General features: G+C 34.9%; 2 protein-coding genes across 3 annotated transcripts; both read left to right on the top strand.

Moving 5' to 3' along the window:
* The first annotated feature begins 2,958 nt into the window (after nucleotides 1-2,958).
* On the top strand, nucleotides 2,959-3,896 carry LOC138874657 (uncharacterized). Its single transcript, XM_070153431.1, has 2 exons — nucleotides 2,959-3,429; nucleotides 3,627-3,896. Exons 1-2 carry the CDS (start codon nucleotides 2,959-2,961, stop codon nucleotides 3,894-3,896), a joined length of 741 nt encoding a protein of 246 aa, XP_070009532.1.
* Nucleotides 3,897-15,452: 11,556 nt separating this feature from the next.
* Nucleotides 15,453-22,753, top strand: LOC104224238 (uncharacterized). 2 transcript variants are annotated; one of them, XM_070168128.1, is made up of 7 exons: nucleotides 15,453-15,722; nucleotides 16,422-16,587; nucleotides 16,698-16,756; nucleotides 16,877-18,395; nucleotides 18,471-18,625; nucleotides 19,810-19,966; nucleotides 21,817-22,753. In XM_070168128.1, exons 2-7 carry the CDS (start codon nucleotides 16,485-16,487, stop codon nucleotides 22,482-22,484), a joined length of 2,661 nt encoding a protein of 886 aa, XP_070024229.1. In that variant the 5' UTR covers nucleotides 15,453-15,722; nucleotides 16,422-16,484; the 3' UTR covers nucleotides 22,485-22,753. The 2 variants fall into 2 exon arrangements, with proteins under 2 accessions (XP_070024229.1, XP_009774146.1); XM_009775844.2 differs by having other exon boundaries at nucleotides 16,877-18,625.
* The last annotated feature ends 1,765 nt before the right edge of the window (nucleotides 22,754-24,518 follow it).

The following is a 24,518-nucleotide window of genomic DNA, read 5'->3' as shown; positions in this document are numbered from 1 at the left end:
CGTAGTGGTCATAAGTAGCAACCCTTTTCTATCATTAGACTATAGCACACTGGCTTGTTATCAAATTGCATTCAGATTGTTTTTCCTTGTTTATTTCTGGTTGTGGTTCTAGCTCCAGTAAGTCGGTCATGACTTGGATCTATGCAAGAATGTATTTTTTAACGGGGGATTTGCAGTCGTACACTATTTTTATGATACCTTTTAACCTATACCTTGTTTTTAAAAATTATTGATTTCCTAACCAACTAACAAAAAATCCGTAATAATATGACAATTATACCCCTTCCAAAACATATAAGAGTCCGTCTCTCCTCCGTATTCCCAGATTCAAATTCCAGATCTCCTCCGTATCTCCTCCATCAGTCCGTCTCTCCTGAGAACGCGTCTCGCATTCAAATTCAAATTCAAATACATTGTAAGTATTCAAATTCATCTCCAGAATTCAAAATAGTTTTTGAATTATATGTTTTCTAATTGATTGATTGAAGTTATTTGACAAACTTCACTGATATGCTGAATTTGCAATTCTAAATCTATTTGACGATGAATCCTAACATTCTAAGCTTAAGTTATTTAGTTAACGAGCTGGCAAATAACACAACGAAGAAAAAATTATATTAAATTTTATATGATTGTTTTGTTGCTGAAGTTTTTTTGTCAATAATTAAAAGCTGAAGTTTTTCTCGTACACTGGGTAAAAAACCATAAAACATAAGATAAAATTTCATATTGCACCAAAAAAACTTCGGCCTAGATGCTGAATTTTTTTAGTTATTACTTAAAAACTTAAGCAGGAGGGCTTAAGTTTTCCTCCTACACTGGCTAAATTAAAAAATCATATTGCACCAAAAAAACTCTGGCCTAGGTGCTGAAGTTTTTAGTTATTACTTAAAAACTTAAGCAGGAGGGCTGGAGTTTTCCTCCTACACTGACTAAATTAAAAAATCATATTGCACCAAAAAAACTTCGGCCTAGGTGCTGAATTTTTTAGTTATTACTTAAAAACTTAAGTAGGAGGACTAAAGTTTTCCTCCTACACTGGCTAAATTAAAAAATCATATTGCACCAAAAAAATTTCGGCCTAGGTGCTGAAGTTTCCCCCCCCTGCATTGATGAATTACCATCATAAAAAAACTTCAGCTAATATGCTGAAGTTATTAAGCTTATCTCTAAAAACTTTAGCACTTATAAGCTGAAGTTTTCTTTGCAGGATTCATTAATTATGTCATACATCTTTTTCCAAAAAAACTTCAGCAGAAGATGCCTAAGTGATTTAGTTTATTTGTAAAAACTTCAGCACAAACAACTTAAAAATTCTTCTGTTCACTTTCCTAATACTTGCCACTAAACATGAATCTGCAGGATGAGTTCGATTTGCATTGTTATAACTTTCAATAGGAATTGGACTCCTGATTTCAAATACTTGGATCATGATACAAAACTTGTTCTACTTAATAAGGACATATCATTCAATACTTTCCTGAAGAAAATTAGTGAAGTTGCAAATATTGATTAACCAGATATGCATTAAAAATATGGTTTGATATCAAACTAAATACAAGCAAAGGAATGCTTGTAACTTCAGATGAAGAACTTAGTACGTGTATACATTTGCTTACAACTGATTCAGCCTACAAGAATTGCCATTTCGTCATCGAAAAAATACAACCTTCAGAATCAGCAGGATTTAACCAATCTCTTGCATATGCGATAGATTCAGAACCTTTTGCTGACTATCAACATGAAGTACGAGTGCCAATAATGGAAGTAGACAACGGGCAACAACCTTCTAACATTACAACTACTTCAGAATACATAGTGCTGCAACAATTACCCCCTACTCTAATAAATTCATACTAGTTTGTCGATGACCAAGAAGAAGAAGGACAGCTAATAATGTAAATTGACAACCAACACACAATCCAACAAAGCTTTTTTTCACTTTCTGCAATGATAAACAACAATGAAGATGAAGTAAACATGGAGCTTATACCGATAACATCACATAGAATTGAAGAAATTGCTGAAAGTTCTTGTGCTTCTCAGAAATCAAGAAAAAGAGTGAGGAGAAAGGTGAAAGAATCTCCACCATGTAAAATATTTAGGCACGATGCATTGCCTGAGGAAGTAAGAGTTGGATCAATCTTTGAGAACAAACAAAACATGACTAAATTTTTCTGCAGCTTGGAGATAAATCAAAAAGTTGAATTCACTGCTGTTAGATTATGTTCCAAGAGATACGAGCTGAAATGCATCGTGGACAAATGTGGTTGGAATGTACGTGCTACCAGAATAAAAAATTCCACACTGTTCAGGGTGATAAAATATCATAACATCCATGAATGCTCGGTTGATGCAAGAAAATCAGATCAGAAACATGCTACATCAAATTTTATAAGTGAACAAATTATAGAACATGTTCGAGACAAAAAGATAGAGGTTACACCAGCCTTTGTAGAAAATGAAATGAAAAAGAAATTTGGAATTGACATTGGTTATCACAAGGCATAACGTGCTATTCAAAAAGCTGTTGCTTGCATAAGGGGAACACCTGAAGAGAACTACCAGATTCTTCCTTCATACCTATACATGATGGTGGCCAAAAACCCAGGAACATACACAAGCATAAAAAGAGATGCGCAGAATAGGTAAGCAAAACAATACTAACCATCAGCCTGAAGTTTCAAATGTTACTATTTGAAAAACTTCACACCTTGTGATTTGTTTTTTTTGTGTTTTAATGTACAGATTTGCTTGTTTTTCGTTCCTGCGGCATCAGTAGCTGGTTGGACGTACTGTAGACCCGTTATTGCAGTAGATGCAACTTTTTTGAAGTCAAAATATCGTGGTGTTCTATTTGTTGCTGTATCAAAGGATGCAAACAATCAAATATTTCCTCTATGTTTTGGTGTAGCAGATTCAGAAAACAATGAGGCATACATTTGGTTCTTCGGGGAAATGAGAAAAACAATTCAAGTCTGTCTTGAACTGGTTTTCTTGTCAGATAGAAACCAATCGATCGCAAATGGTATTAGAAAAGTTTTTCCTGAAGCTCACCATGGTATCTGCCTCTATCACTTTGAGAAAAATTTAAAGCAAAGACATGCAAAGGCCACGGTAATAAATCTTTTTCAAAGTGCTGCAAGGTCATACAAATGTGAAGATTTTAATCAGTTAATGTCCCAACTTAAAAGTATTAACAAGAAAACATATAATTACATAATGGAAGAGCCTCCCGAGAGATGGGCTCGATTGTGGTTCCCACGACGACGTTATGATATGCTAACAACAAACATGGTAGAATCAATGAATTCCGTTTTATTAAAAGGGAGAGAAATGTCTATTTTAAGAATGTTAGATTTCATCCAAGAAAAGCTGGGAGAGTGGTTTTATGAACGGAGAAAAAAAGCAAATGAAACTTTTCACAGAGTATCAATATGGGCAGAAGAAGAGATGACTAAGAAGATGGACTTGGCTTGCAAAATGTTTGTGAGTATATTTATTAACTTCAGCTTTTTATATCTGTTGCAGTGATTTACTGCTTACATTTAAAAAATTTCATACTTTTTCTTTTTGAAGTAAAAATACACTAATATAATTTGTCTTAATTTTTTATTCCTTGTTAGGTGTTCAACCTTGACTCAATGTTGTTTAGAATAAATAGTGAAGGAATTGAGTTCATTGTGGATTTAAAGAAGAGAACTTGTGACTGCCTGAATTTCCAACTTGATGAATTGCCCTGTCCACATGCAATTGCTGCTATTAATAAGAGATATTTGCAGAAATCTGATTACTGCTCAAATTGGTATTCAAGGGAAACATGGTTGAAAACATATGAAGGACATGTGAATACCGTGGGAGATCAAAAATCATGGGAAATACCACAAAATGTATAATCTGAGATCACAAAACCTCCCGATGTAGAGATTTTACAAGGAAGAAGACAAAAGAAGAGGCATATACCTGCGACTGAATCATCAGTACCATTCAAGTCTACCAAATGCAGTCGATGTAAACAAGTTGGGCATAACAGAACAACTTGCTTGTCTTCTCCAGCACCTCATCCATATTCCAAAAAACACACTGAATAATACTCCAAGCTTCAATAATCCTTGGTCTGAATTTAGACTTTCTTTATTGTATGACATAATTCAAATGTGATTTTTTTCATAGGAATAAAAAAAAGCTATTGGACAATTTTATATACTGCTAAAGTACAAATCACTCATTTTTGTTGCGTAGGCTTACAGGTTTTGTTGCATTTTAAAAAAGTACATAATGACTTCTGCGAGAAAAAACTTTAGGTTACAGTGTGTGAAATACATATCCTTAAACAAACACACATACACGCATACAAACACTCACACACACACACACATATACGTACAACACAAAAAAGAAACACATGTACAAACAAAAATTGTAGCATCTCTAAGCAACTAAGAAGTATAAAGCAAATACAAACAAATAACAAGGATAATGCAATAGAAAGCTAAGAACAAAGAGGGTGACAATTACATTGATATAAAAAGAGGTCAGAACAACACACATTTACAAACAAAACTTCAGCTCTCCGGGCTGAAGTTATACAAAATTAACCTAAAAAACTTCAGCTCTATGGGTTAAAGTAAACAAAAAACATAGCATTGAAAACATAAAAAAGGATTACAAACACTAACAATCATCACCATCATCATCGTCATCATCATAGTACTCCTCAATTTCTCTAAATATCTCATCATCATCACTATCGGAGATAACTGTAGGGTAGTCGGGCAAAAGACCATTGAATCCAAGAAGATCAATCTTTAACTTGTTGAATTGATCACGCAGCTGACTTTGTTCGACGATTACTCTGTCCATAAGAGAAAGAAGAGTTTTCAGGTTGTTTTGCAGCTTGGAATAGTCGTTCTAGCTGGGAAACTGAAAACTATCAAACTGCTGCACAACCTTGTCGAACGAGGTTGAATAACTTCCACAACTACGTTTCATGTTAAGCTTGTTCTGGAATGATTGATTGGCAAAAAACTGTGGTCTGATTCTCTCCCAATCAGCCTTTATTTGATCCCACAAAAGCATAAGCTTAGACATCGGTTTGTTATTGTACCACTCACACTTCAAACTCTCCCACTTCTGCATAATTTCATCCATATTAGGCTTCCCACTTCCGCTTGCATCAGACATTTTTTCTTTAACAAAAGCTGAAAGACTAAGGATGAATACAAATTTAAAGAAATATGATAGAACTCTATGAATGACTATGAAATTTTCAAGTGAAGAGATTGTTAATATAGACAAAGAGTTCACCTAATCAATTTAATATCTATAAATGTAAAAGTAACTTTTCAGCTGTTTTTACTGTTTTACGTTCAGAGAAATTGAATGAAACAAGATAAGTAGGTGGTAAAAACAAGTATGTTGTTAATGCAAAAAGAAATGTAACTTCAGCCCTAGTAAAACCCACAGTTTTTCTATAGTAAAAAAATAACTTCAGCCTGAAAAATAACTTTTCGGATCATTTACTATATGGTCAAACAAATTTAAATGAAAGATGAAGTAGTTGACAAAAGACAAAAAGTAGATAGTAAATGCAAAAAAGATAAGTATCAACTTAAAAAAATACCAAAACATGCTAAATTTTTTGTCCTAAAGCTATTTCGAAAAACTTCGGCCAATGTGCTGAAGTTGTTTAGTATATTTCCAAAAACTTCAGCACCTGTTAAGCTGAAGTTTTTCTATTGGATTCAATAGTTTTTGTCTTAAGCTTTTTTCGAAAAACTTCGACCCAATGTGTTGAAGTTTTTTAGTCTATTTCCAAAAACTTCAGCACTTGATCAGCCTAAATTTTTTGTTGGATTCAATTGTTTTTGTCTTAAGCTTTTTCAAGAAACTTCGGCCCTATGGGCTGCAGTTTTTTAGTATATTTCCAAAAACTTCGGCGCTTGGTCAGCTGAAGTTTTTTGTTGGATTCAATAGTTTTTCTCCTAAAGCTTTTTTCGAAAAACTTCGACAGTTACAAAAAAAAACTCGACAGGTATAAAACAAAAACTTCAGCTCTAGAGCTGAAGTTCACCAGTAACAAACACAAAAACTTCATCTCCTAAAGCTGGACTTCACCAGTTACAAACACAAAAAACTTCAGCTCCTAAAGATGGAATTCACCAGTTACAAACACAAAAACTTAATTCTGGTTCTCCATACAAGCACGAAACATTCAGCAAAAAAACAAAACACAAATTCATAATAAAAAATAATGCCAAAACATGAAAAAAACTTCAGCTCCTATCTAAGGTATCATTATCATCTGTTTAACTCTGACATTTTTTAAAAATTTGAACGTCTAATCACAGAAGAATTTATAGAATTTTCATTAACAACATAAACACTCGTTCAAAAAACCTAAAAATACAAACGTAAAAGTAAAACTAATGAACTTATCAAACTAAACCCTATCATAAATATATGACTATCAAACCCAAAACCAGAAATTAAATCGTAAAATAAAACCCAGAAAGTTAATGCAATGTACCTGTGATTAAATCGTAATGTGAGAACAACGACGACTAGCAATTGAAAATACGAAATAACGACGAAAACCCTTTGATTTCAGAGAAGAGCAAATCAAAAAAACGCGAATAACTGGAGAGAGAGACAGAGATAGTAGAGGACTAGCGTATACTTGGAGATAAAGTAGTCTTTTAATAAAGAAGGGCAAAATAGTCTTTTCAAATGGCTTTTAACAAAAAAACGGGTACGGGTACAAACAGAAAGACAAAGCGGCTACATGTTAAAAAGGGGCGCCCCGTGCAATTTTTACTTTTTTAATACGGCAATGGGCCAAATATACCCTAATATTATGAGAAAAAATTTAAATATATTCTTCGTTATACTTTGGGTCCAAATATACCCTTGTCGTAATACTATTGGTTCAAATATATCCTTCTTCTGTTAAGTTTGTCCAAAGTGGACATCCAATCATACGTGGCACTGGTATTTGATAAGATGGATGCCACATTGCATGCCACCTCAGCGCCCTTAATCCATAAATAAAAGACTAAAATTTGAAATATTTTTTTTTTCATGGTAGCGGTAATAGTTGTAGAGGGGAAGAAAATTTTAGTGGTGGAAAAATAAAATAGAAGGGAAGGGTAAAATAGGTTAGGAGTGCTGAGGTGGCAAGTCATGTGGCATCCATCTCATCAAATGTTAGTGTCACGTAGTATTGGATGTCCACTTTGGACAAACTTAACGGAAAAAGGTATATTTGAACCAATAGTATACCGATAGTTAGGGGTGTACAAAAAAAACCGATAAACCGCACCAATCCGATAATCCGAGTCAAACCGAGAAAAAAAAAACCCGACTATGGGTTGGTTTTAATATATAAATATACTTATTGTAATGTAATTTATAAATATTTCTTAAAATATTTCATAATTTTATTTTTTGAAGTGTTATTTCAAGGTTGGACTTAGAACTTTTGAATGTTCCAATAAGTTTTATAGCCATTAACATTAGTAAATTAAATAGTGCTAACAAAAGCCCAAACCAAAATCAAATCAATACTAATGCTAACAAAAGAAATTTAATTCAATACTACGAACGGAAATGTATTGAATATCTATTTTTTGTTTTGCAATAATTTAGATAAAATGCATAACCTATTTTTATTTTTTCTTTAGCGTTTAGTCATGTATTTATTACTCGCTTATTAGTCTACTTATTTTAGCATGACTTAGTACTTTTAGATTATGTTTATTTTTATTATGGCCTTTTAATTAATAATATTTATATTACATAATTTTATTGTTGAATATTTTAGGATAATGCCATGACATATCTCATATTTTGTATTATTTTCTTGGAAAATACTTTATATAGTTGTATCTTACTAGGACTAAAGAAATATTTTGAGCATAATTTATATGTTTTGTTCTACGAAGATTTTACCGGAAACCCCCCCGAAAAATCCCGAATAACCCGAGAAACTCGAGAAAAACCGAGAGTGAAAAATTCGAGTTTTATTGTTTTGGTTTGGTCTTTAGATTTAATAATCCGATACAATTGGTTTGGTTTGATAATTATAAAATTCGAACCAACCCGACCTATGTACACCCTTATCGACAGTGGTATATATATGGACTCAAAGTATAACGACAAATACATTTAAACCTTTTCTGATAGTAATTTGGCCCTTTTCCGTTTTTAATAAGAAGAGTTTCTAGTTTTCATTTCATGAAGTGGCCGAGTATATGATGTAACCCAACTAGTTACGTTACCATATATTATTGCGAGATATGGGGCGTTCATCCTGCGATATATTACATTTGGTTGTCTTAATCTAAACTCTAGAATACAATCATTTATAGCACAACAAAATTAACCCTTCTCTCTAATGTGCTTGAGATTTATGTGTTTTGTGATGATTAACGGTCCCAGTGAGGGGTAATCCAGATATAATGGACCTTGATTTGTTCTCCAATTGTTAAGAATCATGGTAAACAAAATTACTCGGACCTAGTGTAACATAAAATCATTTTGATTTACCATTGTTAAGTAACAAATTTTAGGTAAGAATGTATATAATTTAGAAATAAATTCAATATATAAAAAGTATGTGTCATATTGTCATGCACTTATTACTATCATCTTTGTTCACCCATAGATCATCGGTGATCTACACAAATGGGACATTTTGGGTGCATTTTTTTTTATTTTTTGACCCTAATTGTCTCATGGGCAGAACTTTAAATTTAACAAGTGTTGTTTCTCGCTTGCTTTATGGGTAACACTTTTAACTTCTAACCTAAAAAGTTTGCCCATAGGACAAGCGAGGGTCAAAAAATCAAGAAGGTCCGTTTTCAAGGTCATAAGATATAATTTTGTGTAGATCAGATTCAAGAATTATACGACTGTGTGTAATGTATGGAGTAAGATGAAAAAGGAGCGCATACAATATTTTTTTCCTTCTTAATGGCACTTATGACTACGCCAGATATCTTGTTGAATTGGCCGTATATGTCAGACACTTAAGTTTTGGTACTTGCTTTCTTGTTCCTATGATTATTAAAGAAAGAATAATATAGAGTTAGATGGTTCACAATGTCGCCAGCTCACATCTTAACTGTTGAATACTTGCTAATGGGCCTATTATGGAATTTTCTGTTAATGGTCCTCTCCTCTAGCCTTTAAAGCTTTATTCCGAAAGAAAATTATAGACGAGATTAAAAAAGAAAAGAATAGTTGAAAAACGTATAGCTTTGCTTAATGGGTATAAAACTAGCTTTTAATGTTGTTTTTAGTGGAACTAAAAATAGTGGTGGGTGGCTATGCCGAGCCTTATCTACTGGTTGTTGTTAGTGTTTTGCATCTATTCTTTCTTTCTTTCTTATGTTGTTGTCATTATTTCTATTGTTTTCTATTGATCTCTTTTTGTCTTTTTGAGCCGAGCGTCTACCGGAAACAGTTTCTCTACCTCTCAGAGTAGGGGTAAAGTGCATACACTCTACCCTTTCCAGACCCCACTTGTGAGATTTTACTGGGTTATTGTTGTTGTTGGTTGTAAACTTGTAGTCCAGAATATTTCAAAATTATATACTTAAGGATTTAAAATATGGTTAGTTTTTTTTTTCAAAACAAAAAAAATGTAACCAAGTCAAGGGATTGATAGGTGGCAGAGAGAAAAGATGATAGAATTATGATTGGAACCGGATCTAAGATCTTAACAAATAGCCAATGCATTTAGATTTTAAGAATCTTTTGACCTAAACCACATGTATAGTTTCATAAATCCTTTTCATAATCGTAATTCATCATGTTAATGAGGGACATTGGTACCTAAAATTCAAGCCATGCTTATCTTGAGTTGTCAATTTCTTGCTTTTTTCCTCACCATTTTCCTCGCCAACGTTTGGCGTAGAATGACAAAGTTATTTCAAATTATTATAATTAACATTTGGTAGGAGTAACAAATGGTTGATTAACGCTACATTATGTTAAATTCTCATGCATCTACGTTTCACTTCATAAGAAAATGTACATTTTTTTAAATTAAAAAAAGTAGGAATTTTGAAATAAAAAAGAAGAAATACTATTATTCTTTCCGCGGATGGAGTTAATTGCACAGTTGAATTCTCACATGGCTATGATATAATGGTCCCCAAAAACCTCATTTGCTGGTTTTGAATGTGACAAACTCATGCTGGTCACTTTGAAAATTTTGCACACCAATATTTAAGTCACCTTTAATTTTGGGACCTATCAATGATGCATCCTGTCACACGAAAATTTAATAATTATTCAAAAAGAATTTTCGTATTACACAATTTTGGATTAGCAGCTTGATAAGTACTCTCCTATTTTTTTTAAGGTTTTACCACAACACTTAATAAAGACATTATAGTCTTAATCATAAGAATATCTAAACTACCTTTTATTTCTCCTTAAATGTCTCACTTAATTTACACTTTACTAATTGAAATATTAATGATAGTATTTTTTATTATGTTTTTGCAAATTAGCACCTAATGTGCTACAGTACATATTATCGGTGTTAACGTGTAATCGAGATTTAAACAATGATATTTCAGTTGTACCAAAAAGGCAAAACCAGAAGTTTTTCCGTCATTATAGAACAAATTTACAATGTTAATACAACTAATATTTGAGACCGTAATACAACAAGGTCTATATTACCTAACTATATATATTCAGTGTGTAAAGTTAGATTTGAAACAAAAATTGATCTAAAGGACCTGAATATTGGAAAGTACCTCCCTGCTTATCTCACTGATATTTTATACTTCATCCGTTCACTTTCACTTGACATGTATACTAAGATATAGATTTTCATTTTTACTTGTCACATTACGCATATCAAGAGAAGACAATTTTTTTTCTTTTATACCTACAGTATTTATTACTCATTTCAAATCATTTTCTCAAATTCAATAAAATATGCATCAATTAATATGCATACCATAATAAATTACGTATTTCAGTTATTATTTTTTAAAAGACGTGAAAAGAATTAAAAGCAAAGAGGGAGTACGTTACTATAAGTCAAGCATAAAGTCCAAACCAATTAGGGTAGGAAAATCAAATTGAAGAAAGCAAATTCCTCGGAAATATTGAAGTTCTATTCTTTGAGATAATATTGTATCCTCTCAAAAACAGAAAAGGATACTCCCAATGCTCATCTTTTGTTCCACCTTGTTGGCTCTAGGAACAAGAAAAACAATTTAATTACTACAAATACTCCCTTTTCCTCCCTCCCAATAAAATATAACTACTACAAATACTCCCTTTTCCTCCCTCCCAATAAATAAATAAATTCCACTAGAAAAATGAAGTAAAAATAAAACGAGAACCTGGAAGGAGGCTAAAGAGAGGGAGATGAAGTTTCTATTTCTTTTATTTTTGTGGATCATTTTTTCAGAAAACAATAACGATTCTCATTGAAACCATTTGGATAATGTAATAAGTGTCTTGCATGGATGTAATAAGTTCCAATGAACTAAACATCTTATTATTTATGGCTTGAATTATTTTTTGTATTTTTAGGAAACTCATAGTCCCTATAGGTTTAGAAAAACTCATTGTCCTAATAGATTTTGGGAAATAAAAACTTATAGTCCTTGTCAAATTGGGAAACATTTCTCGTATATGTTTGAGACCTTTTGGGATCTATATATAAGGGTTGTAGGAGAGGATTCTATAGATTGTATTGTGCTTTTCTTCTCATTCATAGTGGAAAACTCTCTCTGTTTTTGCCCCGAGGATTAGGCTTAGCCGAACCTCGTTAAATCCTTGTGTTGATTTTTCTTCTCTATTTGCTTTGTGTGTGATTGTGTGCTAGTTAACTCACGATATTCCGCAACAATTGGTATCAGAGCAAGGTTCGGGTTTCTACATATAATCTAGGGTTAAGATGTCTTCATCATCTTCAACAAAGTACGAAGTAGAGAAATTTGACGGAGGTTTTAGTTTCAGTCTATGGAAGATTATGATGAAATCATCCATGGTGTTACAAGGATTATGGAAAGTAATTGATGAGGATTTTCCTGAAGATATGAAAGAGACAAAGAAGGAAGACCTGAAAGAGAGGGCTTTGAGTGCGATCTTCATGAGCGTTACAGATAGCATTCTTCGTGAAATTGCTAAAGAAACTTCTGCAGCAACAACATGGAAGAAGCTGGAAGATCTGTATTCTAAGAAATCGCTGACAACCCGCCTCTACCTGAAAAAGAGGTTATACAATCTCCGTATGAACGAAGGTACACCTGTTAAAACTCACCTTAATGAGTTTAATTCAATTATAATGGACTTGAAGAATGTGGATATCAAAATTGAGAGTGAAGATTAGGTTTTGATTGTGTTATGCTCTTTACCATAGTCTTATGATACTTTTGTCGATACACTGCTCTATGGGAAAGACAACATTTCACTAGAAGATGTTAGTAATGCACTAAAATCTAAAGAGTTGAAAAAAAGCTTTCCAGATATCAGAATTGAGGGCGAGAGTCTTGTGATTAGAGGAAGAACACAACAAAAGGACTTTAACAGGAAAAAATCAACTACAAGATCAAAGTCTAGAGCAAGGAAGCAACACTGTTATGAGTGCGGGGAGCAAGGTTACTACAAGAGAGATTGTCTTAAGTTGAAGGAGAAAAGAGGGAAGCAGAAAATAGATAATTCGGAAAATATTGTTGACATTGGCAATAATTCTGATGATAGTGACTATGTAGGGGAAGTTTGTGCTGTGAGTTCTAGTCATGGGCAAAATTCTTGGGTTATTGATTCTGGTGCTATTTTCCACATGTGTCCATACAAGAATTGGTTTGCAACTTACAAACAAATAAGTGGGACTGTCTATATGAGAGATTATAATCCATTACCAGTAGAGGGGGTTGGTAACATCAAATTGAGAATGTTCGATGGAATTGTCAGAAACATTGAGTGTTGGCATGTTCCTAGGATAAAGAGAAATTTGATTTCTCTTTCGACTTTGGATGATCAAGGTTATAAATTTCACTCCGAAAATGGAGTACTTAAAGTGTGTAAAGGCTTCATGGTATTCATAAAGAGTAAACTACATTCTAAATTGTATCATCTTCAGGCTAGTGTAGTTGAAGGGAAAACTACTGTAGCTTCTGGGGAAAAGTGATCTGAATCAGTCTCAGTTGTGGCACTTGCGACTTGGCCATATGAGTGATAATGAATTGTCTTTGTTGAGTAAGCAGAATTTGCTGAATGGGTACAAAAATCAAGTTTTGGATTTTTGTGAGCATTGTGTGTTTGGTAAATAGACAAGGGTAAAGTTCATCAAGAAGGCCGCGCACAAAACCAGAGACAAGTTAGATTATATACACTCTGATTTGTGAGGTCCAAACAGAATTCCCTCCAAGAGTGGTGCCAGTTATTTTATGACTTTAATTGATGATTACTCAATGATGGTGTGAGTGTATTTTCTGAAAACAAAAGATGAGGCATTTTCGACATTTGTTAAATGGAAGACGATGGTTGAGAGGCAGACGGAAAGAAAAGTTAAGCGCTTTCGAACTGACAATGGGATGGAATTTTGCAATTCTGAGTTCGATAATTTCTGCAGCAGAGAGGGCATAGTGAAACACCACACTTCTATCGGAACACCATAACAAAATGGTGTTGCTGAACATATGAATAGAACGTTTTGTGAGAGGGCACGAAACATGCTTTCACACTCATGTGTTAGCAAAGGATTTTGGGTTGAAGCAAGCAATACAACTTGTTATTTGGTCAATAGATCTCCATCCACAACTATTGAGTTCAAAATTCCTTTTAAGGTATAGTCCAGTTCGCCTGCTGATTATTCAAATTTAAGGATATTTAGTTGTCCTGCTTATGCTCATGTGAGAGATGGAAAACTTGAGCCGAGGGCAAAAAAGTGCATATTTCTAGGGTATGCAACTGGAGTGAAAGGTTATAGGTTGTGGTGCACAGATCAAAAGACTCCAGGGCTAATTATCAGTAGGGATGTAACATTCAATGAATCTGCCTCACTGGACAGTCAGAGGGAGAAGGCAATAGCAGAAACAAATTATTGTGTCAGTGACCGCATAGAGCTAGAAATTGAATCTCCACTAGCTCAGCCTAGTAGTTCTGAAGTAGAAGAAGTGGAGGAGGTGCAAAATACTGATGCACCTGCGCAACAACAACCTTATAACATTCAACATGCAGAGAGAAGAGAGTGATCAACTGACCGCAAAGGTTTGCAAACGTAGTTGATGGGAATCTTCTTGGATATACGAATCCTGTGGGGATTTACTTTGGTAGTTGCAGAGACAGCTGATGCGTTTGAGTGTTATAGCTATCCAAAAGCTATTTCGGGTACAGAACCAAATCAACAGTTAGTGTTATGGCTGAAGAGATTAAGTCTCTTAACAAGTTCAGGCGTTGCCTAGACTTGGTTGATGCGTGCGACAATCAATAGAGCCCTTGCGAGGGCTGAGGGCAAGGTAGAGAGACGATGTTCCTGTTGATGAAGAGAATTCAAGCTAAGGGGAAGATTTCTTATTTGTGGCTTGAATTATTTCCTTGTATTTTTAGGAAACCCATAGTCCCTATAGGTTTAGGAAAACTCATTGTCGTAATAGATTTGGGAAAGGAAAACCTATAGTCCTTGTCAAATTGGGAAACCTTTCTCATATATGTTTGAGACCTTTTGGGATATATATATAGGGGTTGTAGCTGAGGATTCTATAGATTGTATTGTGCTTTTCTTCTCTTTTATAGTGGAAAACTCTTAGCCGAACCTCGTTAAATCCTTGTGTTGATTTTTCTTCTCTATTTACTTTGTGTGTGATTGCGTGCTAGTTAACTCACGATATTCTGCAACACATCTATTAATAAAAATATTTTCATTAAATTTTTTAATCATTATTTAATCCATATTTATAATTCATCATGATAATTCGTGTTAGAGGCAGATCCAAGATTTAATGCTTATGGGTTCCTGCAACAACCTCGAGTAAATTTTTAATAGTAACTGGGTTTACATTCAAACATTTATAATTATTTAGTGAATTTTTCGAATATATTTATACTGTTTGGACAAAAGCTACTAGATTTACGTGAACCCGTAGGACGCAAGGTGGATCCGCCTCTAATTCGTGTATACTTGTTCACAAATTAAACGACCCCTTTATATCTCGAACGACATGACCACATAATGAATACTTTTATTATAACAAAAAGAAGAATACTTTTATTTAAGTATTATCTATTTGAGTTTGTGACAATTATTAGCACATAAAAAGGGAGCCTAAATAATTCAATCGGAAGAGCAGTCAAAGAAGAATTTTGTAATAATAATTAAAATAAGTCGTACATATGTAACGGTGAGGACGTTGTCTCTTCCCTTGTCTTATTATCAATTTAGTCTTTTAACTCTTCACTTCACACGCCACTCCGCCCTCCCCCTTTTAATTTCAAATCCTCTCTCTCTCTCTCTCTCTCTCTCTCTCACACACACACACACACACACACAGTTGCACTTTCCATTTCCTCTCATTTGTTACTGTTACCCAGCTCCTCCTTCACTCTTTCTCCACCATCGCACCGATCAATTTTCGAACAAAAACCCTGTACTTGCTTTTTTGCTTCAACCCCAACTTCAGATCTTACTTTTTTCTTCTTTTATGGTGGAAAAAAGGGGGGAGATTCGACTCATTGAACATTCACTGGTGAGTTTGTTTCACAATTGTTCTTAGTTGTGTGTTTGTTCCTCATTGTCAAAATTACAATTGTCAATGTTTGTTGTATGATTTTAGTTGATTTTTTTCCTGCATCTAGCTCATGATTCGACTGTTCTTGTCTGTTTATACAAAATGCTTTTACATATTTGGGTTTATATGTTTATTTGGATGTAGTAATTGAAATATGGGATCTTCATAAATCTTTCATCCGCTAAGATGAAGTAATGCTGGTTAGAAAGAGTCAGCTTTCAGCTTTGCAAAAATTGTGTCTTTTAGCTGAAAAATTATTATTTGGTATTACGAAAATGTTCTCCTGAAAAATAATTTCCTATGTGAAATCATATCCAATATTCAGCGTTTTGCTACCTTGAATTGTGGAGAAATGTTTTCACCGAAAAGTGGAAATGACTTCCATTTATATTGAGAAAATCATTTTATTTGAACTTTTAGGGTTTTTTTGGTTCTAGGGATAAGGATGTTCTAATCCTGGTATAAAACTCGGTAGTACTTATAGAATTTTTGATGTCTGCTGTTAAGCTCTGTATACCTGATATAATCTCTGTACATCTAATGCAGTTTTTGGTGTCCGGTAGTAACTCCATCATTTGGTTGCTAGGTTTTTATTTCCTCTGATTACTTGTTTACTTAGGACCTGATGCCTTAACAATTTTCCATTCTTGTCAACAGATGGTTGTCTGATTTTGTTTGCTCATACCTCCACATGGGAGTATTTGGTTATTAAATGAGGAAATGGAGGTTGAGAAGCGAAGTTCAAAGGGAGGCTTTCTTCAGCTATTTGATTGGAATATCAAATCTCGAAAGAAGCTTTTCTCTAACAAGTCTGAACTACCTGGTAACTCCTTTTCTCCTTGCCCGTTGGCAGTTGAAGGCCACCTTTTCTTGTGATTGATGCTTATTGATGAATATTTTGCTATGCCCATGTTCCTGTTATTGTGACTGCAGAAAACTCTAAACAAGGAAAAGAAAATACCAATGGGTCAACCAATTTAAGATTTGAGCAGGTAACTTCTGTTTTATTTTGCTCTGCTATCTCCTCTCAAATAATTCAAGAGATTATCTTTATGACTGTGGATCATATCTTTTGGTCTGTCATTGTGATAATTCTGCATATGTGATTGAAGGCTCATGACTATGGTCCTGGTTCCAACTCCAAGCAGATGTATGATTTTTATTGTGCCTCATCAGTAACCGAGGATGGAAGTTATGGTCAAAAAGCACCTGGGGTTGTTGCACGTCTTATGGGATTGGATTCTTTACCAACTTCAAAAGAGTCTGATCCCTGCGTTAACTCATCCTTTGATTGTCATTCGTTCAGAGATTCTCCGTATATAAATTTTGTGGCTGATTTCCAGAATGAACATCATATGATAGTTGATGGTAACATGCGAAATAAATTGGACGGATTTAGGAGAAACCCTGTTGAACTGAAGCTGCAGAAGGTGCAGAGCCGGCCCATTGAGAGGTTTCAAAGTGAGATATTGCCTCCAAAATCAGCTAAACCTATCTCAGTAACTCAACACAGATTGTTATCTCCTATCAAGAGTCCTGGATTCATCCCTCCTAAGAATGCAGCATACATATTAGAGGCTGCTGCAAAGATATATGAGCAGAGTCCTCGACCCGCAACCAGAGAGAAGATGCAATCTTCCGGGTCTTCCTCTGTCCCTTTGAGAATACGGGACTTGAAAGATAAAATGGAGGCTGCTCAAAGACAGTCCAGGATTTATGAAGCATCACACAGGCCAAAAGAACAAAATTCTGTTAAACATATCAGAAGACAACCCAGTGAAAGAGGTCAGGTTCAATCAGATAATACACGTCAATTCAGAGCTTCTGAGGTATCAAGAAGAGATGTCTCCCAAAATAAGGGGAAGGAGAAGTCAGTTTCACTTGCAGTTCAGGCGAAGACCAATGTTCAGAAAAGAGAGGGAAAGACATCTACTGCTAATAAGAACCCAGCAAACCAGAAAGAAAAGAATGAGTCTAAGTCTGTTAGAAGTCGGCCAAGTTTACAAAAAGTTGGGGAAAGAAGAACTTCACTCAGCCGGCCCTCTGATGTGCTCAGGCAGAACAACCAGAAGCAGAACTCTGTATCTTATAAAGATGTAGAGAGTTTGAAAACTTTAGCTCCGTACCACAAAGAGAAAAAAGTATCATCCACTGGTGACATGTCTAGGCCAACCAAGACTGTAAGTAGAATTGTTGTAAATACCACTACTGCTCCCAGGATTGCAAGTCTTGTAGAACCCGATGCTGGAAAGGAACTCTCATCATCTAGGGACTCCAGACTGAGGTCCTTTACTGGAAAGAAAAGGCCAGTCAATGGAGATATTGACTCTGATGGATGTGGTCCTGATAATTTGATGAAGAGTAAAGATGAGAGGTCTATAAAATGTAATTTAACTATTGAAGGATGCTCCAATTGGGATACAGCTGACAGAAAAAATGGGAGTGATGTTGTGTCATTTACTTTCACCTCACCCATCAAAAAATCACTGCCTGGCTCCACTTCATCAAGTCATGTGTTGGAAAAGAGTAATGTTTTGTCTCTCTTTCCGGGTTCTTATGATGATCAGTCTGATTCAAGAGCATCAACGATATCTCCTTTAGGTTCGAATGTCATCGGTGGTGATGATTTAGGTATGCTCTTAGAACAAAAACTTAAAGAATTAACTTCTAAAGTTGGATCATCCTGTGAAGATCTCATTAAAACAGGGACAGCCTCTATTTCTGCCAATTCTTTGGAAGATAGTGTGTCCATTGTAGCATATGGAAAGAGGCCTCAAGTTGATTTGCTTCACGAAAAAGCAGATGACAATGGTCACTCTTTTGTTGATGACCTCCGGCTTACTGCAACTCAGATGTGGCAGGTATTTCTGATATTCCCTTAGCTTCAAAATTCCATTTTTTTACCACCCCACCCCAAAGAAAATCCTGAAGAGAAAAAAAAGAACAGGTAAAGCAATGAGAAAGTGGAATACATATAACTGAGCATATGCATAAGAAACTTTTTGACATGTGGTCGGAGCTGTTAACTGGTTTTGAGCCTTGACAGATTTTTTGCATTGAGAATGGTGCATATACTTGGTCCTCACTGAAAAGAAATAGAAGATTTCAGATTTATTTATCATTACTGGAGATTGCTTATTATAGTGGGTGAGATCAGATGCTTAGGTTGAGGTTCATCAATAGAAAAGATAAATGTATGTATAGCTAACAAGTAGCCAAATGTGAAAGCGTGCAACAACCACTTAGCAAGAATAATGAGGGTTGTTTTGAATTATTTTCAAAGTCATCATTTTTTACCTTTGATTTCTCAAGGCAGAACAAAAGAGTAGGCGTAGATATATCAAGAGGCTTTCTGTGCCATTACCATAAGCCAAAGAGGTCTAGGGTCTAAGGACTTTTTTCCTTTTTTGATTTGTTTAATTCAAATCATTGAATGCCAGATTTAGATTTTCTGAGAGACATGATTAGAGTGATAAAAGGACGGTTTAGAAATGGAAGGACCTCCAGGAAAATGTCTTTGGGATTTCCTCTGAACGGAAGATTCCAACTTCTCTCCCCCTCTCTCAGATGTTACGGCATAGACATGCCTATTTTCATAGAAGCAGTTATGCGAATCTCCTACTTTACTACATGTTTTCTTTTTCTTTTTTCTTGTTTTCTGCATCTTTCAGTTTTCCTCATTAGTCCAGTTGTTACACTCAAATTCTGCCGATGTGACAGCATGTTGGTCCTAAACCCAGACAAAGAGGAGCTTTGCGTTAGGTTGACAGCTAGTGTGAAAATTGGTTTAACTATGATAAATCCTCTGATTTGGGGATGCAAGGATTCATATATTCGATTCCTACTAGTTTGAGACTGACATAGTTGATTGATTTGCTATCCAATTGTTAACAATAACATTAAAAAATTGTGTATATGCAAATTCAGCTAGTTTGGGATTGAGGCATAGCTGCTGTCGTTGAAGTCCTATTTCTATATTATTACTGTATTTCTTTTTCTTAAAAGAAATGATGTGCTAGGCTAATCTTATCTGCAACAATTTCAGGGTCCCAAAAAGGTAGAAAAACCTAAAACTGCCAGCAGCTTTATGTGTGAAAGAGAATTTAGTGTCCCCTGTTCTAGTCTGGTCTCAAGTTTGGAACCTTCTAACTCAGGAGGCAGTTGCAACTCCTTGGACAGCTACAGAAGTTTAACTACTGATGGTAATAATACTGATTTTTAGTTTCTTCCTGTTTAAATATGATGATTCATCTGTTTATGAGGCATGGCTTATCGGGTGATAGATCACATACAATCGGAGTGGTAGTCATATACTTCCTCCGTTTCATATTAAATGAGGTACTTTCCGTTTTAGTCTGTTCCAAAACAAATGACACATTTCTAAATTTGGAAATAATTCAACTTTAAACTCTTTCATTCCCATTTACCCTTAATGAGAAGCTTTTATAGCCACACAAATGTCATGGCCCCACAAACTTTTTACCCCTTAAGCTTTTAAGACCACAAGTTTCAAAAATCTTCATTCTTTTTCTTAAACTTCGTGCCGAGTCAAACTACCTCATATAATATGAAACGGAGGGAGTATATATTATTGACTTAGCTGAAAGAGTTTATTTTGTGCCATAAATTTTTAATGGTATTTACTAGTATTTTCTTGTGTTCAAATATATTTCACCTCAATATAGGTATTAGTAGAGTGAGAAAAGAGAGTCCGGATGATAATTTTGTTGATATTAGGAATGGTTTTTTCATAGAAGTACATGTGCAGAATGGCCATTTTGTTTTACCTTTTAAACTATGTACACTAACACCCAGATAAGATCTGGTGGATCTTTCTGCGGTTTATTTTGACTTTTAAAAGATAGTACACTATGACCAAAATAAGACCTGGTAGTATCATTTTGTATTATTGCACCCAAGGATGTGGCCTAGTGGTCATGAAGTGGGTGCGTACCTCGGAGGTCAGGGTTCAAGTTCCAACAGAGACGAGAAGCACTAGGTGATTGCTTCTCATCCGCCTAATCTTAGTATGCACAGTTAACTCGGTACTTGTGTTGGTGGAGAGGTAGCAGGTACCCGGTGAAATAGTCGAGGTGCGTGCAAGCTGACTCGCACACAGCCGTCGTAAAAATCAAAAGAATCATATTGCATGTTTTTCTTCTTACAAGGCATTTTGTATTATATTTTCAATCTCAAAACTTAGAAACTTTGCCACTTAGCAAAATGAGCCTGGCTTTGCTATATGGATAAAAATGGAAAATAGGAAAAGTACTTTGGGAAACAGCAGTAGGATAACCTTAAGGTAACGTTTATTACAGCGATAATGTGGGATAAGATAATTTTGTATTTTTTGCTCATCCCATCTTGCATGATTATCACATGGTTTGGACAAAGGTTGCAGAAGTTCTCGTCTCTCAACTCCATGGATAAATATTATCTTCCTCTCCTTCAAGTGGGATTATTACTTGTCCTATTTCATCTACTTTTGGTTAAAGTATTTAAGTCGTAATGAACATTGCCTAATTAAAGTGAAAAGAACCCCAAGGCACCTTTAGTAATAAAAATAACAGATAAAAGATGAGCTGGCTGAATACATGTTCGAAGTTTGCATTTACCTTGGGTTACACCTTCTATTTATGCGTCCAAGACTTCAAGCTCTCCCTTTAATTTCTGTTTGGATGTTTCCTATCGTAAACATACAACTTTCTTCAGTATTGAAGAAAGGCAGGTGTAGTTTTATAAAATGTTTCCTTACTCAGGAATTGACATTTTATTTGGTAGTTTCCTAGAGTATTATGTCTTTTTCTTGTTCCTCTGGTTCTACCTCGCCCAATTCCATCTTTATGCAGATCTGTCTAAATTCTGTTCAGTGTGTACTCTTTCTTCAGATTTGTACACATACATTGACTACTTCATTGCAAGATTGAACTTCTTCTGATCAATTTTGTATATATGCATAAATCTTGATTCTCTAATTTTGTTACAGTGTTTTCTTCGACAAACTAATTATAGGAAGAAGGTAAATTCTGACTGGTGAAACTTTATGATTCAGGGAGCAAGTACCATCTGTCTGATGGATCTCAGGAAATGATGAATTGGAAAAGCTGCATGAGGACCCATTTGGTTGAAAGTGATGCAGAGTTATTGGACTCAGCCTCTTCAGTTTCTCTTGCTGACAAAGGTGGAGAGGATTCCACTACTGCATCAACTTCCACAAATTTCGATGAATCACCTTACTGGGAGTTTAGATATATTAGAGATATAATTAGAAGTTCGGACTTGATGTTGGAAGATTTTTTGCTGGGTGAGGCTCAGAGCATTATTTCTCTCGATCTCTTTGACCAGTTGGAGAATCAGAAGACTCGAACGAATAAAAATGTAGAAGAGCAGTTGAAGATTAAGAGGAGAGTATTGTTTGACTCGGTGGTTGAATGTCTGGAATTCAGATGTAAACAGAGTTCCGGTGGAAGTTTTGAAGTTTGGGCAAAGTGGACGGCACTGGTCCAAAGAAAGGAGTGGTTGGCAGAAGAAGTGTACAGAGAGATTGCTGGTTGGACAAGCATGGAAGAGTTGATGGTGGATGAGGTTGTCGACAAGGACATGAGCACACAACATGGCAAGTGGACTGATTTTAGCTTTGAAGCCTTTGAAGAGGGTGTTGACATTGAGAAAGTGATCCTTTCATCTTTGATGGATGAATTGATCCATGACTTTATGTGAATGACTCCTCTTCTGGCTCCCAATCAACATGAAGTGTGTATACTTTAGCTTTGCTACTTTACCGCTTCCTTGTGCATTATTTTTTCTTCTTTTCCTCATGAAAGGTGGAAATCTTGATTCAGGTGATTGCTCGTATTTATGTTCTTTAGATAGGATCAAAGTTTCCATGAAAGAAGGGTTCATTATCCTTTGAACGCAAATGCGTGATCATTAGCCTTTCTGCCTAATTTTTCGCTGATTTTGAGTGTGATATTGATGGCTGATGCCAGTATTAGTTAACATGTTGTGGGTTTTAGCTCAAACGCAGCTCTAATGGCTTCTAGTTTCCTCTATAAAAGCACTACTCTTGAGAGGTAAATTTCGGTTGGGCTGCTTCTGCCCAAATTTTGAAGGAAGCTTCCAACCGTAAAGAAAATCTAAATTTTTTTTTTTAAAGAGTTTTGTTCGAGAATACCTTGTAAGAGCATCCATTGAATGAAAGATGAAACCCTCCACTCTTTCAAGAATAAGTTTCAAATAAAGAATTCGTCTAATTTTTAGTCTAAAACAGTTAACTTTTATAGCTCAATTGGTTGATTACTTTAACTTTCACCTTGTTGGTGGTTCAATTCAGCGGTTGGAAGGATTTCCAATTTCATTAACTCTAGGCTCCTAGCCCCTTTTTCTCTTGGTTTTGGGCGGAGCTCTAAGTGTTGAAGGTGTTAGTTCTTTTTCTAAATTTTTTAAGTGTAGTGATGAACATTCAATTAGTCCACCATGAAGAAGATACAATACAACGAAATAATTTAGATTTCAGAAATACGTTCTATCGTTTGGACAATTTTTCAGAAAGCTTTCTGCAAAAGAAAAAATATAACTTTTAAAAAAATTAAGTATTTGTTATAAAATAAAGACTATAAAATAAAGACAAGTATAGAGAGAAACTGATATATTATTCGAATTCAAACTGATGTACATAATGAACTGAAATCTCTTCTATTTATAGAAGAAAGGAAGCTGCTGTGTAAGCTGCTACTATACCAGATATGGATAATCTTCTACTGAGAGCAATGTTTATCCATAACGGAGTACTGAAAGGATAAGCTTATTATACCCGATATGGATAATCTTCTACCGGGGGTAATGTTTATCCATAACTGGGTACTGAAAGGATAAGCTTATTATACCCGGTATGGATAATCTTCTACCGGGGGTAATGTTTATCCATAACTGGGTACTGAAAGGATAAGCTTATTATACCCGGTATGGATAATCTTCTACCGGGGATAATATTTATCCATAACTGGGTACTGAAAGGATAAGCTTATTATACCCGGTATGGATAATCTTCTACCGGGGGTAATGTTTATCCATAACCGGGTATCGAAGTGATAAGCTTCTTCAGGAAGCTTATTTCCAATAGAGTACTTAAATAGATAAACATATTTACGGTGGAGTCCCATATGGATAAGCTTCTTCAGGAAGCTTATTTACAACAGAGTACTAAATGAACATCCATAATATAATATATTTATAACACTCCCCCTTGGATGTTCATTAAAAGATAATGTGTCTCATTAAAACCTCACTAGGAAAAACCACGTGGGAAAAAATCCTAGTGAAGGAAAAAGAGTACACATATTTAGTAATACGCATTGCTGAGTGCCTCATTAAAAACCTTATAAGGAAAACCCTGTGGGAAAAACCTTAGTAAGGGAAAAAGAGTACAACGCGCATTTTACTCCCCCTGAAGAAAACCTTATTTCAAATATTTGAGTCTCCGCATTCCAATCTTGTATACCATATTCTCAAAAATTGATGTTGGTAAAGACAATCTGTTGGATTGTCACTTGAACTAATTTGATGCACATCAATGTCACAATTTTCCTGAAGATCATGTATGTAGAATAATTCTGGTGAAATGTTCTTCGTTCTATCTCCTTTTATAAATCCTCCCTTTAATAGTGCTATGCATGAAACATTGTCTCCGTATAATATTGTGGGTCTTTTATCGCATTCCAACCCACATGTTTCTCGAATGAATCACTGATCTCA

Source organism: Nicotiana sylvestris, chromosome 1, assembly GCF_000393655.2.
Source record: "Nicotiana sylvestris chromosome 1, ASM39365v2, whole genome shotgun sequence".
Lineage (NCBI taxonomy): Eukaryota > Viridiplantae > Streptophyta > Magnoliopsida > Solanales > Solanaceae > Nicotiana > Nicotiana sylvestris.
Note: the sequence above shows the minus strand (reverse complement) of the source record. Positions and strands in the feature narration are given on the sequence as shown.